The 19,253-nt window shown below is 35.4% G+C and overlaps 1 protein-coding gene across 9 annotated transcripts in view; it reads right to left on the reverse strand.

The window, feature by feature from the left end:
- MEF2A (myocyte enhancer factor 2A) overlaps positions 1 to 19,253 on the reverse strand; it is a 172,383-nt gene that overhangs the window by 95,495 nt on the left and 57,635 nt on the right. For all 9 annotated transcript variants that reach the window (XM_027569123.2, XM_027569121.2, XM_027569119.2 and 6 more), the window contains one exon: positions 1,077 to 1,267. In XM_027569123.2, the coding sequence (XP_027424924.1) occupies positions 1,077 to 1,130 (54 nt within the window). In that variant the 5' untranslated portion in view covers positions 1,131 to 1,267. The remainder of the gene's footprint in view (positions 1 to 1,076; positions 1,268 to 19,253) is intronic.

Consider the following 19,253-nt stretch of genomic DNA (forward strand, 5'->3'; position numbering starts at 1 on the left):
TTCCACTAACTTCTCTACCAGCTACTCAGCTGAGTTTTGTCTCCGATTATACCCATGTTACCAGGTGAATTACTACTCAGACTCTGGAGAATATATCTTTAGTACTGTTCTGTTCCTGGTAAGCTTCCAGAAACCAGCTTTTCTGGAAATTTCTCCTGAGAGACAAACTTTCCAGAGACAGCATCTCCCCTTCCTGCATATGCTGTGACTACTAGTTTATTTACGATATTCTATGGAACTATTTTTCCTTCTTTCCTTTAAACCAAAGGCTTGGCAAACTTTCTCTTACAGGGCCAGAGAGTAAAGATTTTAGGCTTATGGGCCATACAATGTCTGGGGCAACTACTCAATTATGCTGTTATAATGTGAAATCAGCCACAGACAACATGTAAACAAATGCACACAGCAATGTTCCAACAATGATTTATTTATAAAAATAGCCAGCCTGCCCATGGACCAAAGTTTGCCAATCCCTGCTCTACTCTTACAACTTCTGGTCTTCATATATCAGTATTATAATTACCTTGAATTTGTAAGGGTTTACTGACATTGGTGCTGAAAATTAAGTTCAATATATTTTATCAATTAAAACTGAGATCAATATATAATTGTTCTAGGAATATTTGTGATAATATGAGTTATAAAAAAAAATTCTCATTATTTGTTGGTTAACCAGAAAATTTAAGTGGCTAAAACACATTTACTGATAACTGTAGTTAACTTAGGTATTACCTAATTATGAAAATAGAGGTGATAATTTACAATAATAATATATTAAAAACAAATGAACAGAAGACTAAGTATACTATGATAAATCTACACAATGGACAGTGGTGGGACTACAGTGATCTTTTCTTCTTTTTCCCTATGGTTTCTATAATTAACATCTATGATTTCTGTAATAAAAAAAGTTTCTTTAAAGCACACAATGACAAGCTAAAAGTGTTAAAATTTTTATTTAGTTTGAGAATAAAAATATTTAGACTTGAAATTAAAGAAAAATTCATTCTATCCTATGCTCCTCTTTAAAAAAATATATTTACATCAAAAATAAATAAGTTAAAATTTTCATTTACCTGTCGGTTCCTTTCATCCATTATGCGTGTGATTTGAATTTTCTTCCGCCCCATTTTCAGTCACCTTTCCTTCCTTATATTCCAAATATTTAATTCAAAATTAATTTTCTTCAATACCCTAATGCATCGTACACAGCTTCTATTATTTCAGCTTCTAGTCCAAGGGCTACAGCTGAAATTTTCTATAAGATCTAAAAGAAAACACAAATTAGAAAATTTAAGTTCTATAAGTTTGCAAATCATGAAAATGTTATACAAATTTCAAACCTGCTTCTATGCTGCACATCGGCAGCCTTATTAGTTGAAATTCCTGGTTATGTAAAATTGGTAGTTAAGGTGAAGCTTTGTTAACTTTACCCCTAAAATATCTCTTGAATCTTTTTGTGGCCTCTAGTTCTGGCTGAAAGAGTGCAATTATAACCTTTGAGTTTTTCTCAATGCATATAATAATAGCAACAAGAGCCAATGCTCACTGGGATTTTTCTATGTGCCAAGCACTTCTCTACGTACCTGATATATATTAACTCATTCAATCCAAACTGCAATCATTTTGGGTATAATTATCATCCCCATTTTATAAATAAGGACAATGAGGCAGAGAGATCCTAACTCTGTCCAAGGTAACACACACAGTAAAGGGCAGAGCTTGGAATATGAACTCAGGGACTCTGGTTCCAGAATTTCTCCTCTTTAATATTATAGAATATCCTTGAAAGCTTCTGATGCCCTTCATGTCAAAGAATGAACTAATAATCTAGGTAGCCCAAACTGCCTTTACAAACTATTCTTGCAAACTGCCCTAGCCACCACCAAAATTACTGTCAATCCAAAGGCACCATATGATTTCATAATAACGTCCACTTAAATGAAATACTGTTCCTTTTAGCCATTTAATAAAATCCTCCTAATCAATCAAGATTCAGTTTCCCCTGACAGAGTAAACCATAGCACCTTACACTTTGTGGCTATGTGTATAATAAATTCTAAGTCCGTTTTCCTCTGAGACTGTGAGTTCTTCAAGAACAGGATATTTTTATTCCATTTATCTCTGTAATTCAATGACTGGCAATGATACAATTTGTCATGTTCTGAATAACAGTTGTGTGAAAGACCTAGTGTTTTTTAAAACCTACATAATAAAGTATTTACAAGGGAATGGAAGACAAATACTAAAACACTCACAATAATAAATTCTCAGGGGAATTTTACTCAAGTATTTTTAATATTGTGCATATATAGCCGTAAACTTTAAAAGTACTATGCAGGGGCGCCTGGGTGGCTCAGTTGTTAAGCATCTGCCTTCAGCTCGGGTCATGATCCAACGTCCTGGGATCAAGCCCCATGTCCAGCTCCCTGCTCAGCAGGAAGCCTGCTTCTCCCTCTCCCACTCCCCCTGCTTGTGTTACCTCTCTCACTGTCTCTCTCTCATCAAATAAATAAATAAAATCTTTAAAAAAATAAAAAAAGTACTGTGCAAATCCATGTTTGATTAAATCTGACTTTTGCTCAAAAGCAGTGAGTTTTTAAATTCTTATCACTACCATCATTACTATAAGCATGCATTTCTTACATATCTTCCCTTGTATTCTTTTATTTCTTCATTCATACAAACATTAACTGAACATCTATTAACTGATAACCTATTAATTGATCACCTACTTGCAAAAAATGTACTTCCAAACACTGAACTAGGCACACAGGGTAAAATGTTAAAAAAAAAAAAAAAAAGCATGATTTTCTGATCTCACAGAGTTCATAGTTGAGTAGGGGAAAACAGACATTAATCAAACTATCATATAAATGAGTCTGTACAAATTAAAATTAGGAACTTCATGTATCTGACCTAAATTCATAAGTTAGGGAAGGCTTCCTTAGGAATGTGCCTCATACCGAAACCTGAGTATGAGGGTGTACATGCTAGGCAGAGAGAATAGCATGTGCATGGAAGCAGGAAACATTAGAAAAACTGAAGGACGGCTAGTCAACTGGTGGGAACCAATCAAACAGCTGTGCTGTATAATGTTTTTGTTTTCTCACAAGACTGCAATATAAACCAATAGAAGTCAGCTTATTCAAATCATGTTCCCTAATAGATCACATTGCATTCAATTCACATTATAAAACTTGCACTGTAGTAGGCAAGATAGTCATACCTTTCAACACTAATGCCTATAAGGTGTATGTACCATATTTTCTTTTATAATCTGAAAATTCTGAATGTTAGATTATATCTGAGCATTTTGCTTTTGACAACGATTGAGCAGGTTACTTCAACCTTCTCTCTCTCTTTTTTTTTTTAAGATTTATTTATTTATTTTAGACAGAGGGTGAGAGGGTGAGAGAGCACAAGTGGGGGTAGGGACAGAGGGAGAGAATCTTCAAGCAGACTCCAAATTGAGCAAAGAGCCTGACAGGGCGCACAATCCCACAACAAATGAGATCACAACCTGAGCCAAAAACAAGAGTCAAATGCTTAACTGACTGAGTCACCCAGGAGCCCCAAACCAACCTTCTTCTAATAATGACAAAACAACAAGAAAAGTAATCTGTTCAAAACCACTGGAGAACTTTCAACACAGAATTGAAGGGCTGAGATCTGGAAGAAAGAAGTGAGATCACACTTCAGACTAATTTTCCCCCTAGTTATTAGTAGATTCTGAAAATATTGGTTGAGCCCCACGTCAGGTTCCCTGCTCAGCGGGGAGTCCACTTCTCCCTCTTCCTCTCCATCTGCCCTTCTACCCACTGTGCTTTCTCTCTCATTCTGTCTCTCAAATAAATAAGATTTTAAAAAATATATATATATTAAAAAAAAAACAAACTCAAAAAGCATTGGCTGAGAGGCTGAGAAGCTAAACAGAGCTTTCAACAGATCTATGGGTGGGACACAAAAATAGATTCAGGGCCTGCCAAAGAATAGCCCCAGTAAACACACCAGGAATCTGGAGGGAATCCAAAGGACTATACCCTAGGTATAAAGGTAAACTAGAAATAGACCAGGCCAACAAGGAGGAAAGTGTAGCTTCAGATCATCTCAATCCCTGATTAGGTTAAGGTAATCTGGGCTACCTAGTGTCATTAGCCTAGCTGCATGCCAGTAAAAACTTCTGAAAAGATTTTAGCAAAAGTAAATCTTACCAGCAAAAGATAACATCATCTAGAAATTCAAATGATCTTATCATAAAATGCCTAAAAATAAAAAATAACCAGTCAAGACCTGACTGAAAACTAAGATTTTAAAATGGCAATACAATCAGACCCATAGTAGATCCAGGTAATGGTGTTATCAGAAAAGAATTTTCAAATAAGTCAATGTGTTTAAAGAATTAATAAAAAAGACTATTAGCAGACAATGTTAAAAGTATCGAAAACAAAGAATTGAAAAATACAATTTTGAAAACAGAAAATAAAAAATTGATGATGAGTTTAATAGGTTAGAATACAGCTAAAGAAGATCCAGAAGACAGGAAAGAGGAAAATACTTACACTGACGCCCAAAAAGACACAAATTGGGAAATACAGAAAAGAGTGTGAAAAAATTATGACACATGGATCCAAAATACATGTAACTGGAGTCCCCAAAAAGAAGAGAAATATTTAAAGAGATATAGTTAAAAACTTTTTAAAAACTTACCAGTGGGGGGGGGGGATGAGGAGGAAAAAAAAAAAAAAAAAGACATCAAGCCACAGAACCAAGATCTACAAACTCCCAAGCAAAACAAATACAAAGAAAACCACAACCTAAAGCATATCAGAGTAAAGGGGGTGAATGGAGGGAAAGAGAGAGAGAGACAAAGTGACAGAGACAGCCACAGAGAGATCTTAAAAGTAGCCAAAAAAAGAAACATTAACCTTAAAAATAGTAAGATTTGTAGTTGACTTTTTCACATAAATAATGGAAGTCAGAAGACAATGAAATGATACCCTCAAAGTGCCAAGAGTGGGAGAAATACCAAACTAGAATTCTATATCTGGCAAATAATACTCTTCAGGGAAAAAAAAAAAAAAGGCAAAATACAAACATTTGTAGTCAAATAGAAACAAAGAATTTAACAACAAAAACACTGAAGGGATTTCTTCAAGTAGAAAGAAAAAAGGATCCCAGACACAGCTTGGATATTGCACCAAAAAGTAAGTAAGCAAATAAATAAGTTAAGAATAAGGAACAGGGTAAATATGTAACTCCCAGTGAATACTGACTAAATATAATAATATGTTGCGGAGTTTAAAATATTACAATGCACAACAGTACAATACTGTAGTAAATGAAGTTAAAGTGTTCTAAAACCCGTTCATTTAATGGGAAATAGAAAAGGTACATTTTTACTTTTTGCACTTCAATTCAAAAATGCATGTAAGAACAGTAGAAGTACGTACAGCTAACAAGCTAATGGAGGGGGGAAAATGAATTAATAACCCAAATTGTATTTTAAAAAAACCAATTTGATGATTACAGAAGTACGTCTTAAATGTGAGTATATAGAAAGAATGAAAGTAAAAGCCTGGAGAACATACCGTGTAGAACACAAATCAAAATGAAGTTGTGTAACTATACTTTATTACAGTACATTTTAATGCATGAAATAAATATATGGATAGAGATACAGCAGGACACTTCATTACAGTAAAAATTCAATTCACCAGAAAGAACTAGCAATTCTAAATCGGAATATACCTAATAACACTTAAAGTCAGGAATCTGTTCCTTAAAATCAGATATTCTGTGCAAAATCCTAACTAGGACTTTATTTTCCATTATTTTAAATAGGAAAAATTATGTTACATATAAACTCATAATCCCCAATCATTTCTCTTTTAAAACTGAACTGAAATACAGAAAATGTCCACTTATAATAGGAAATTATCATGGTTAGGATGTAAAATAGTACATGACTTCATACGCAATAGCGTTCTCACTGGCTTTGTTTCCTTCTCCATGATTTAACACTTTCCATGTTAAAAATAACTTTTTGTGCTTTCTACAAATCTAAGCAAAATTAAGGGCCAAATACAAAAGGCAATTAGAAACTTACTCAAGACAAACACTTATGGCAGATAACAGCTCAAAGCCTTATAATATGGTAACCTCTTTCTTACTGCCAGAAGCAACAGAGACACACATTCCCTCTGCTGACAGCACATGCTTCAAAAATGTCTACATGTGACTCTAATGTTCCACAAATTGGTTTGAAATTTAATTTGTGACTTTTCCCACACATCAGTTTAAAATACTGTAGTGAATTCTGCAGATGTAAAAACATACGTTTCCCCCAAACATTTATTTATTTATTTGAGAGAGAGAGCAGGGTGGGGAGAAGGCAGAGGCAGAGAGAATCTCAAGAAGACCCTGCTGAGCATAGAGCCCAATGTGAGGCTCAATCTCACAACCCTGAGATCATGACCTGAGCAGAAATCAAGAGATGGACACTTAACCAACTGAGCCACCTAGGCACCCCAAACACATACTTTTTCCAAATAAACTTCAGCCAATACCAAAGGAACTGAGTGAAGACCACAATTCTAGCAAGTTGATTTTAACACAGTTTTCTCAGTAAGTAATGAAACAAGCACACCAAAACAAGGAATAGACCAGAAGAAACAGAAACAGATTTGAACTTTACAATTAACAGTCTGACATATAGAACACTACACCTAACAAGAGCAGAAAATACATTCTTCGTAAGTGCATAAAAATGTTTGCCAAAAGTGACCACATGCTGGATATAAAATAAACTAACAAATTTCAAAGGACAAACATGTTTCTCTGACCTCCAATGAACTAAGCTATGAATAACAATATAATTAGAAAATGCTTATATTGTGAAATTAAGCAATAAACTTCTAATTAACCCTTGGGTCAAAGAAGAAACCACAGTCAAAATCAGAAAAGACTTTGAATGGAACGCTATGAAAATTACATATCAACAGTTATGGGATGCAGCTAACACCATGCTCAAGAGGAAAATTTATAGCTTTAAGATACATATATGGAGGAAAAGCCAAAAACCAATGTTCTAAGCAACCATCTGAAAGGGTTTTAAAGAGAACAAATTAAACCCAAGACAGTACAAATGAAGAAATAAAAGAGCATAAAGTAATGAAATAGAAAACATACAACAGAGATCAACAAAACTAAAAGCTAGTTTTTTGGAGGGAATAATAAAACTGGCAAGTCCCTGGAAAAAGTAATAGAGGGGGAAAAAAGAAATCAAAAACATAATCTGGCCCCAAAAATCTTAGATTTAAAAATATGAACTTGTTTTTTATAACATGTCCTGTATTTATCACATGAAGATTAATACAAATAACCAACAAAAATCTGAAAGTAAATTGTATCAAACTAAACTGGCAGGTATAACTCTTTAACTACTACCTCCATATTTCCAGCTCAAATGCTCTAATAACATAATTATAACACTCTTTAGATCCCATTAGGTCCTACAATTTAATTACACCTACCACCTTTTCACTGTCCCTCACCCAGTTTATGTCTCTCTTTATCCAGTGAAATTTTCATATGCCCTCACTCCCTTGCCTCTTGCTCTCCCTCTGCCCTCTACTCATTTCCTGGGAAAAAAACCCACTCTTGACTACCTGCTTGCTCCCATGTAGCTGAATATGGCTGAGAATAAACAACCATGCCAACCAGGCTAATTAATCTGTCTTTAAGTTTAGCAATTTTCCATCTCTCAGCTATCTGCTTGATTATTTTATGCCATATTCTCTCTCTTCACATCTCCAACACTCATCACTCATCCTCACTTTCAGCTGATGACTTTGCTCCTTAATTTCCTGCCATCACAACTATCAACCCATCAGCATCTGTCCCATTACACATGCCTTCTTTCCTATTTAGGTCTTGGCTACAGCAATTCTTCCTTTCTTTCCTTCAAAGTCAAAATTTTCTTCTATACTGAAGCACTCCCACTGGCAAAAAATTAAATAAAATAAAAGACGCTATTATTTCAGTTACCTAAAACAAAACACAGAAAACAAAAAATGTCTTGATCCAGAAATTTAAAATATACTAATAGAAAAATCCATCTTTGCAGATTCTGAGAAGTTTCAATTTCATAAAGGTGTCCATTCTCCCCAAATTAATCTAAAGATTCAATGCAATCCTAATCAAAATGCCAGCAGGTTTCCTTTTATTATATGCAAAACCTAACAAGATTATTTTTAAAATTCATTTGCAAATATAAAGAACAGTCAAAACTACCTTGAAGGATAAAGCTAAAAGACTCACAGTCATTTAAGAGACTTATTATAAAGCGATACTATTGAGATGGTGTGATTTTGCCCCAAGGGCAAACTCAAATCTAACAGAAGGAAGGAAATAATAAAGATTAGAACAAAGATAAATAGAGAATAGAAAAACAAGAAAAAAAAATAACAAAACCAAAAACAGATTTTCCAAAACGTTAAAAAAAAATGACTTTTAGCTAGACAAAGAGAAAGCAAGACTCAAATAATTAAAATCAAAAATGAAAGTGGGATTATTACTACCAATTCCAGAAATAAACATGATTGTAAGAGTATGATGAAATAATAGTAATGCCAACAAAATGGATAATTTAGATAAAATGGACAAATTCCTAGAAACACAAAACCTACCAACACTGAATCAAAAAGGAACAGAAAAGCTAAATAGATCCTAGTAAGGAGACTGAATTAGTTATCAAAAACCTCTTGACAAAGAAAAATCCTCAAACTGATGGCTTCACTGGGAGTTCTATCAAACATTTAAAGAGCTACCACCAGTCTTTCTCAAACTCTTCCCAAAAACTGAAGGGAAAGGAACACATCCTAACTTATTCTACAAGGTCAGCATTACACTTTGTATCAAAGTCAGACAATGACACTAAAAGAAAACTATAGATTAATAGCCCTTATGAAAACTGATGCAAAAATACTGAACAAAATACTAGCAAACAAAATCCAACAGCATGTTAAAAGGATTATACACCATGACAAAGTGGGATTTATTCCTGGAATGCAAGGATGATTCAACATACTAAAATTAATCACTATGATACACCATATTAAGAGAATGAAGGAAAAAACCATATGACCCTCTAAATTGGTGCAAAAGAAGCATTTGACAAAATACAATAATACTCTTTTATGATAAAAACAATCAACCAGAAATAGAAGGAAACTACCTCAACATAATAAAAATCACGTAGGAAAATCCCACAGCTTACAGCATGTTCAAATGGTAAAAGACTGAAAGCTTTTCCTCTAAGATCAGGAATAAGACAAGAAGGACTGATTTCACCCCTTACAGATTCAACAGTGGAAGATCTAGCCAAAGCAATTAAGCAAGAAAAAGGAATAAAAGGTATCCAAACTGGAAAGGAAAAAGTGTAAGTATCTGTTTGCAGATGATATGATCTTATATGTAAATCCCCTAAAGATTCCACAAAAACCTGTTGAACTAAACAAATTCATCAAAGTAGTAGGATACAAATGAACACATTAAAAAATCAGTTGCATTTCTACACTAACAATGAACAATCTGAAAGAATTCCATTTAAAATAGCATCAAAAAAAATTTTTTAATGTTTTAGAGAGAGCATGCACATGTAAGAGGGGAAGGGGCAGAGGGAGAGGAAGAGAATCCTCAAGCATGCTCCCTACAGAGCGCAGAGCCCAATGTGGGGCTCGATCTCAGGACCCTGAAATCATAACCTGAGCCAAAATCAAGAGACAGATGCTTAAGTGACTCAAGCCACCCAGGCACCCCTACGAAAGCATCAGAATTTTTTAAATACTCAGGAACTTATAGTCAACGTGAAAAACTTGTACACTGAAAACTAAACAACACTGATAAAAGAAATTAAAGAAGACACAATAAAAAGACACCCTATGTTCAGACCAAAAGACTTAACGTTGTTAACATGTAATATTGCCCAAAGTGAACTACAAATTCAACGCAATCCCTATGAAAATCCCAATGATGTTTTTTGCAAAAATATGAAAAGCCACCCTAAATTCATATGGAATCTAAAGGGTCTCCAAATAGCCAAAACAATCTTGAAAAAGAACAAAGTTGGAGGATGCACACTCCCTAATGTTGAAATTTTCTATAAAACTATAGTAATCAATACAGTATGGCACTGGCATTAAAAAGACATATAGATCAATGGAAGAGAATAAAGAACCCAGACAAATCCATGAATACATGGCCAAATGTCAAAAAGTGTCCATGGATACTATCAACAGAGTAAAACAGCAACCCCCCAAATGGAAGAAAATAATTCTGTATCACATTTTCTGAGGTTAATATCCAGAATATATAAAGAACCCCTAAAACTCAACAAAAACAGGCAAAGGACTTGGACAGACATTTCTCCAAAGAAGATACACAAATGGCTAATAAGCACATGAAATGATACTCAACATCACTAATCATTAGGCAAATGCAAATCAAAGCCATAATGACATACCACTTTATACCATTCGGATAACTATCATCAAGACAAACAAAAAACAACAAACAAGTCTTAATGTGAATGTGGATAAATGTGAAACCTTGTGCTTTGTTTTTGGGAATGTAAAATGGCACAGTTGCTGTGAAAAACAGTATGGTGGTTACTCAAAAAGTTAAATAGAGAATAATCACTTGAGCCAATAATTCCACTTATAGGTCTATACACAAGAGAACTGCAAGCAGGGACTTGAGTATTATATTTGTACATCTATGTTCATAGGAGCATTATTCACACTTAGAAGGTGGAAACAATCCCAATGTCACTGGCAGATGAACAGAAAAACAAAATGTGATATCTATATACAATGGAGTATTTTTCAGCTTTACCAAAAATCCTATCAACTTGGGGTGCCTAGGTGACTCAGGCAGTTAAGTGTCTGCCTTCAGTTCAGGTCATGATCCCAGTGTCCTGGGATCAAGCCCCACATCAGGCTTCCTGCTCAATGGAGACCCTGCTTCTCCCTCTCCCTCTGCCCCTTTCCCCCCACTCATGGGTGTGTACACACATACACGTTCTCTCTCAATAAATAAATAAAACCTTAAAAAAAAAAGATCTTCACTGGTGAAACTGTTATAAAAAAAAAAATCCTATCACTTGTTACAACATGAATAAACCTTAAAAATATATGGTAAGAAAAATAGGTCACAAAAAGACAAATATTAGACAATTCCATTTATAGGAGGTACACAGAGTAGTCAAAATTCAGAGAAAGTAAAACGATAATTGCCAGGGATGAGAGGGAGGGACAAATTGGGAGTTACTGCTTAATGGGTACAGAGTTTTAATATGGGATGATGAAAAAGTTCTGGAGATAGATGTTGGTGATTGCTGCACAGCAGTATGAGTTTACTTAATACCACGGTACTATACATTGAGAAATAGTTAAAATAAATACTATGTTATGTACATTTTACCACAATTTCAAAAAACACAAAAACTAAATAAAGTATGTACACACTTCTAAAACAATTGCAGGATTATGATTTTATTAATTTAAGCTAACCACTAACCCATTAGGTCAACTGAGTACTAATTTTTCTATAAAGAAATGGAAACATTTAAAACCAACCTTTGGAACTAACACTTATCTTTAGCAAACACAGATGGACATTTTTTCCTACAAAGTAATGTATCTTATCCTTGGTGGGGGAGGGAAGGAATCTCACTAAATCCCAAGGTCTAGATCTGTGTTCAGGCAACATTAAAGTAAAAAATTAGTTTACACTGAACTCTCAGTTAACTGAAATTCTTTTTAAGTAGGTCATTTTTATAAAATCAGAAACTAGATTTAAAAAAAGACTCCCAATATGGGTTCCACTGTCTTAATTTAAGAAATACCAGGGGCAACTGTGGTTCAGTCAGTAGAGGATGTGACTCTTGATCTCAGGTTATGAGTTCAAACCCAATGTTGGGGGTATAGGTTTACTTAATTTAAAAAAAAAAAAAGAAAGAAAGAAATATCATAGAATCTAACACTCAAATTCATACTAATACTGATCACAGATGTTCAGTCTTTTCAAATCAATTTTGTTTACTGTTTTAAAGAAACTTGTTGCTTAAGTTAACTAAATATTGTAAGAGCATGGACTTTAAACAGAAGGTGAACTTTACTTTTTAAGGTTTGCTCTTATTAAATAAACACCAATCTCTGAGTTCATCAGAACATCTAATTTTGATGATTCTGGTAAATTATTTTTTTTTCAAAAAATACTAAAAAAACCCTTTGTAATAAAAGTAACTATGTACAATCAACAACTGAGCTTTTTAAACAAATAAACAAGTATTTAACAAGAGAAAATCTTTAATGATTCATTACTGCTTTAAAAGAAGGGAACTTAAGGGACACCTAGGTGGCTCAGTCAGTTAAGCACTGGCTCTTGATTTCAGCTTAGCTCATGATCTCAGGGTCCCAAGATCAAGCCCTCTGTTGAGCTCTGTGCTCAGGAGGGAGTCCACTTGAGGATTCTTTCTCCCTCTCCCCCTGTCCCTCTCCCAGCTTGTGCATGCATGTGCTTTCTCTCTCAAATAAATTTAAAAAAAAATGGGGGGACTTAATTTAATTTGGGACATATTAAACAAGATGGTCATGGATCATACAATTGAAAATGTCAAACAGGAAGCTAGATATAAGACTCAGACATTAGAGCTAAAAATATGCCTTTGGGAATCTTGGGCATATAGATATTGTTGTGGGAAACAATGTGCTCACCTAGGGACAAAATATAAACTGAAAACAGTACCAAAGTCCCGAGGAACAAAATATTTATTATTGTTGCAAATGAATACCCCAAAACTATCCTCTAGACATAAGGTTTTTAAACAATGTGGTCGACATTAAAGAAAAAAAAATTTGTTAAAGATTTTATTTACTTATTTGAGAGAGAGCGAAAGAGCAAGCAGGGTGAGGGAGAGAGGGAGAAGCAGACTCCCCACTGAGCAGGGAGCCCAATGCGGGGCTCGATTCAGGGACTCTGGGATCATGATCTGAGTTGAAGGCAGACACTTAACCAACTGAGCCACCCAGGAACCCCTAAAGAAAATTTTTTTTAATTTTTCTCAAAAAGAAATCTTTCAGCTTCCCTTGAAAAATGCATTCTACTCAAGAATTTATTCATTTTCCTTTTCTCTAAAATAAATATTGTTGTGATAAGGAAAAAAGTTCCTAAAAACACCACAATGGCTGCTTTTAAATTTAAGAAGAAAAAAAATCCTGAAAACCAGAAACCAGGAACTTTAAACATCACTGAAATCTTCCTTCTGCTTTAGCATTTTGTGCCATTTCCAATTACTCTTTCTTCACAACTTGCTTGGAATTTCAAAGCACTATCTGACTGAGAAGGTCCATTAGTATTTGAGCGAGAAGCCTGGATCCTAGCCACAAACATTTCACTAAATTAGCTGCATAACCTTTGGTACCTGACAATTTCTAAAACTAACTTTTTATAAGAGGAAAATTGAAATTATACATATTATATGTACCACATGGGGCTAGAACAAAATACTACACAATTGTAAATATTTGAGGGAAAGTAAATCATTATTACTACTAACAAATATATTTCCAAGCATGATATTAATATTTACGATCAGAAAAAATTAGTATTTACTATGTTCATGCTATTTCACATATTTACTTCCCTTGAAAGATAATACCTTTATTTGTACATACAATAGAAATCAAGAGAAAAAATTAGTCAAATTGGTATCTAGGGTTATACCATATAAAAAAAGCAAACTAAAACATGAAACAGATAAGTATATTATACATATATTATATATATAGTTTCTATATAGTTAACATTCTTTTCCTTAAGCTTAGTAGATACTCTGATTTCTTCCTTTTTCTATAAATAGTTTATCAATGAAAAGAAGGGGAAGTGTGGAGTCAATACTGTTGCAGGACCCACTTTACACCTTTTTCTTTACCAAACTTCAAACGAGGTGCTTGAAAAAGAATAGAATCCTGTAATTTTCAAATTATCTTAGAAACCATCTTGTATTGGGGCGCCTGGGTGGCTCAGTTGGTTAAGCGACTGCCTTCGGCTCAGGTCATGATCCTGGAGTCCCGGGATCGAGTCCCGCATCGGGCTCCCTGCTCGGCAGGGAGTCTGCTTCTCCCTCTGACCCTCTTCCCTCTCGTGCTCTCTATCTCTCATTCTCTCTCTCTCAAATAAATAAATAAAATCTTTACAAAAAAAAAAAAAAAAAAGAAACCATCTTGTATTGCTCTTCCTCTTCCCCTAAGAGGCCTGAGGTGATCTCTGAAAATGGTTCACTTTTCACCTGACCCAGAAAACCCTACAAAATCATGTTAATCAAGAGGTTCAAATCTTCATGTTCACTTTAAGAACACACGTGAAACTGCCCAGCCCATCCAAGAGTATGCATAACCCCGAAAAGCCACCAAGTATCTGAAAGATGGCACTTTGCAGACCCAATGTGTGCCACCTGTCACTACAACAGTGGGGTCGGTAGGTGTGCCCTAACAGTGGAGTTGCACATAGGGCCAGTGGCTGAAAGTGTGAATTTTACTGCACATGCTTAAAAATGCAGAGTAATGCTCAACTTAAGGGTTTAGATGTAAATTCTCCAGTTGCTGAACACATCCAGGTGAACAAAGTCCCCAAGATGTGGCACAGAACTTACAGGGTTCATGGTCAGATTAACCCAGATATGAGCTCTCCCTGGCACATTGAGATGACCCTGACTGAAAAAGAGCAGATTGTTCCTAAATCAGAAGAGGAGGCTGCACAGAAGAACAAGGTATCCCAGAAGAAACTGAAGAAACAAAAACTTATGGCCCTGGGGGGGGGGGGGGGGGGGGATTCTGCACAAAATAAATAAATGCAAATACAAATAAAAACATTTAAAGAAATCATCTGATATCATAATCCCTACCCCTTCTGCAGAGAAGCTGAAACCCAAGAAGAAAAGTGAAACATCCAAAGTCTCAGTTCAAACAGCCAGGACTTTTTCTACTATATAACACGGCAGTCGTTCCGTAACTATAGTCATTCATACACTAACTTCTCAATCTTTCTCCCAGACACTCTCAACACTACTATTTACCTCTTTTTTCTTTACATCAATTCCCATTTTCACTTTAATAAATGTATTTGAATATAAAACTTTATTATTGATATAACAGAAAATATTAGACCTTGCCACAAATGGAAGACAGCCTTAAAAATAATGAAAACATAATTAAAAATCAAGTAAAATGGAAGCAATTACATATAATGTTGGTATGTATATATGTGTATGTGTGTATCATGGTATTATAGTTTCCATGATTATATGGTAAATGTATATATAAATGATACATAATATATATAATAGTGGTAACTTTAAGCACCATTATATGGTAACTATATACAAACATGTAATATATAATATGTAATACATAATATGTACAAAATCATGGTAAGTATAAATAACAACAAATTACCTAATTTGTAAAAACGCACACCTGAAAACAGTGTCTTCAGTAAGAAGAATGAGACTGTAAAAAAATTAGTATTAAGGAAGGATTCAGCTCCATTTCATTTAGGAAGACAACTCCAATTTTTAGCTTTAATGTAAATCGGATCAAAGAATCCCATCTCACATGTGTACTTCATCAAAAAAGGAAAAGAGGGCGCCTGGGTGGCTCAGTTGTTAAGCGTCTGCCTTCGGCTCAGGTCATGATCCCAGGGTCCTGGGATCGAGCCCCGTGTCTGGGCTCCCTGCTCAGCCAGGAGCCTGCTTCTCCCTCTCCCACTCCCCCTACTTGTGTTCCCCCTCTCATTGTGTCTCTCTCTCTGTCAAATAAATAAATTAAAAATCTTTAAAAAAAAAAAAGGAAAAGATTTGGGCAACCTTCTCTGGAAGGGCTGAATATTGATAATTAATTAAAAGAGTCACTTTTTTCAACAAATTTTTGACTCAAAAGAAATTCTAGAGCCTTCTTCCTGAACGTGAAATTTCAAACAGTTATGAGAAATAAGTACTATTCCATTCCTTTTGCCATCCAGTTTGGGGAAAATACTTTTTTTTAAAAAATCTTCTATCAGGCCTTTCCAGTATCTTCTCATAATATTCAAATTATGTTCACAGTCAGTTCATTAGGTAAGTTCATAACCATAGGATTCAGACAATGAGTAAGTTTTCTATGTATTAGTTGGTTCAATGGAGAAATGGAAGTTCGTCAAGGGCTCTGGTACATAATAACAGCAAAGCACCTTAACACACATTTATCTTCTTAAATTCTTACAACTTCTTTATGAGATATGATGTTATTCTCACTTTAAATCTGAGAAAATGGAAACCAAGGCCATAAGTATCTTTTCCCCAAGGTTACACCTACTAAACAGCAGAGCCAAGACTCAATCCAGGTCTATGTAACCCCAGGAGAGTGCTCATGATTAGGCTATGCTGCCTTAGTAAGAGGATCAAGAATCTAAAAGCCCTTCATCAGTTTTCCCAGAGCAGCTAGTGTCCAGTGCCAAACACCAGACTTGACCAGTGGACCCCGAGTCCAGGGCTACCCCAGATCCAAAGTCTGGCCACAAAAACCCTTCATTTCACTGTTGGCAAAAAGCATGATGGGGAAGAAGGGAGAAGCCAAAGACTACCAACCCTAGCAAGGATAAAGAAACCCTGCCACCAATTCCATAGCCTGGTTCCTTCCCTCCTTCCTTCTCCCTCCCATCCTTAATGGCCATGGCAGGGGCACCACAGCTGCCTCCTCCTCCTACTTTGCCCACACTTTGGGACACAGATCTTCCTTCACCTACTATACCATTCTTGCACAATTTAAAATTCACATATGCCTCAGAAGAAAATATTTTAAAAGTCTTCAGCACATATATTAATGTTACAACCACTTATAAAAATGTTTATTTTTTAACTTTTAACTTTTAAACTTTTTATTTTAAAATAATTCCAAACTTACTGAAAGTTGCAAGGACAGCATTCACTCTTTCCCTCATTCCTCATGGTGTGAGAGTGCATGTGTGATTTTTATCATCTGAGCAAAATGTCATCCAATTTCTCTGCTGTATATACCTATTTCCCTCTTGCAAATAACAAGCTATCTGTGGGAAAACATGTTAAAACAATATAAATACTCTACTCCTCAAATTTTCCCCCTGGACTTAGAATGCCTTCGTGATTCTTACCTAAACCAATCTATACCACAACAATTATAAAATGATGGTCTTCCAATTCCTTTCCTATTCCCTCCACACTTAGTGTGAGGAAAAGCCCTCTCCACTGCTCTGTATTACTTATACATTTATCTGTTAGTTCCCAGTACGGATAAGTATATTCCTCTTTTATTCAATGAGTTATAATCCATTAACCTCCTCACTAATTATGATGCTCAAATTATCCCCGATTTAGCCAGTGGGACCCCTCACCCCCAAAACTGGGTCCTATGTCTTTCTAATATGCACTCATCACTGCGTAAGCACTTCCTTACTTCTGGCCCAACAAGATGTTCTAGACTCATCTGGTACTTTCCTGAACCATCCCTAGAATAATCCATTTATCCAAGTGATTCTGGTTCCTTTCACGGGGGAAGAGTATTTAGAAGTCAAGATCTGAGTGGTGCTAGGTGTGTTCATTGCTACCGTAGTGCCACTGTTTTAAGCCATTTCTAGGAAAATATAATATGAACATATGTTCATATTGATACCTCCAAATCCCACAAGGTTCTTCTCTGCCTTCTCTAGTCACTATTTATTCTTCCCCTCCTCTATGGTAAGAACCTTGAATTGCAGGCGCCTGGGTGGCTCAGTCGGTTAAGCGTCTGCCTTCGGCTCATGTCATGATCCCAGCATCCTGGGATCGAGCCTCGCATCGGGCTCCCTGCTCCGCGGGAAGCCTGCTTCTCCCTCTCCCACTCCCCCTGCTTGTGTTCCTCTCTCTCGCTGTGTCTCTCTCCGTCAAATAAGTAAATAAAATCTTAAAAAAAAAAAGAGCCTTGGCTTGCAACATCAATACATTTATTCATTTGCTTAATCCAAAGTTTCTCAACTACAGCACTATTGACAATTTAGAATAAAAATTCTTTGTTGTGGGGAGAGGATGGGAATCCTGTGTATTATTGCACGTTTTGTAGCACAACCTGACTTCTATCCACTAGATGCCAGCAGCATCCCCCTCTAGTCATGAGAATCAAAAATATCTCCAGAAATTACAAATGTCCCCAACAGGCCAAAAGCCCCCAGGGAGAGAAGCACAATACACACAAAATAGTTTCAGAATTGCCTTATACTATTACCAAAAAAAAATAAGAACAAAAACAAAACAAAACACTAAAAAAGAGCTCTGTATTTGTTTTACAGGGTTTTTTTCCCCATAGAATAAGCAGATAAAGTCAAGTACTATATTCAAAAGTTATCTGGACCAGTTGCCTTTTTTTCCCCTCTTCAGAGTGGTGGTTGCTCTTAACTTACTATACCGTTGGGTTCATTTCCATTTGCATTCAATTTTAGGACTATTTTCCTCATCCTTTTTAATTTTAATTATACCTTTTGTTCTTATTTTTTTAATATATAGAACATGGACATGTTTTCTACAATTCCAAACCATACTAAAACCTAGAATCAGAGAATGTCCACTTTTCCCTACCTCTCTCCCCTGTTCTCCCTCTTACAGAGAACCAATTTCAACATTTGCTTTTCTTTCCTGTTTCTTTTCTACAAAAAGAAGATACATGTATGTCTTCTCTTACACAAAAGTAACATACTATATTTACTCTTTTGCAACTTTGCTTTTCTCACATATATTGTTTTTCATTTAACAGTTCATAGAGATCATCTTCATTTTTTCCACTGAATTTCACTATAAAGTCTAAACACTATGAAAGACTTAAAACCAAAAGCTTGAAATTTTTAATTTATAAACTCAATATAAAAAGCTCGTAAGTGTTTACTTTTTAAAAAGATTTATTTGAGAGAGAGAGAGCATACGTGCAGTGGGGTGGGACAGAGGGAGAGGGAGAGAGAAACTCAAGCAGCCCCCACACTGAGCGGAGCCGGACGCAGGGCTCAATCTCATGACCCTGAGATCACGACCTGAGCTGAAACCAAGAGTCAGACACTCAACCAAACACACGACCCAGGCTCCTCAAGTTTTGAATTTTAAAAAGGAAAAGAAGAGCAGACATTCTAGTCCAAATTATTTTTTTACAGACAAA

This window comes from Zalophus californianus, chromosome 6 (genome assembly GCF_009762305.2).
Source record: "Zalophus californianus isolate mZalCal1 chromosome 6, mZalCal1.pri.v2, whole genome shotgun sequence".
NCBI lineage: Eukaryota > Metazoa > Chordata > Mammalia > Carnivora > Otariidae > Zalophus > Zalophus californianus.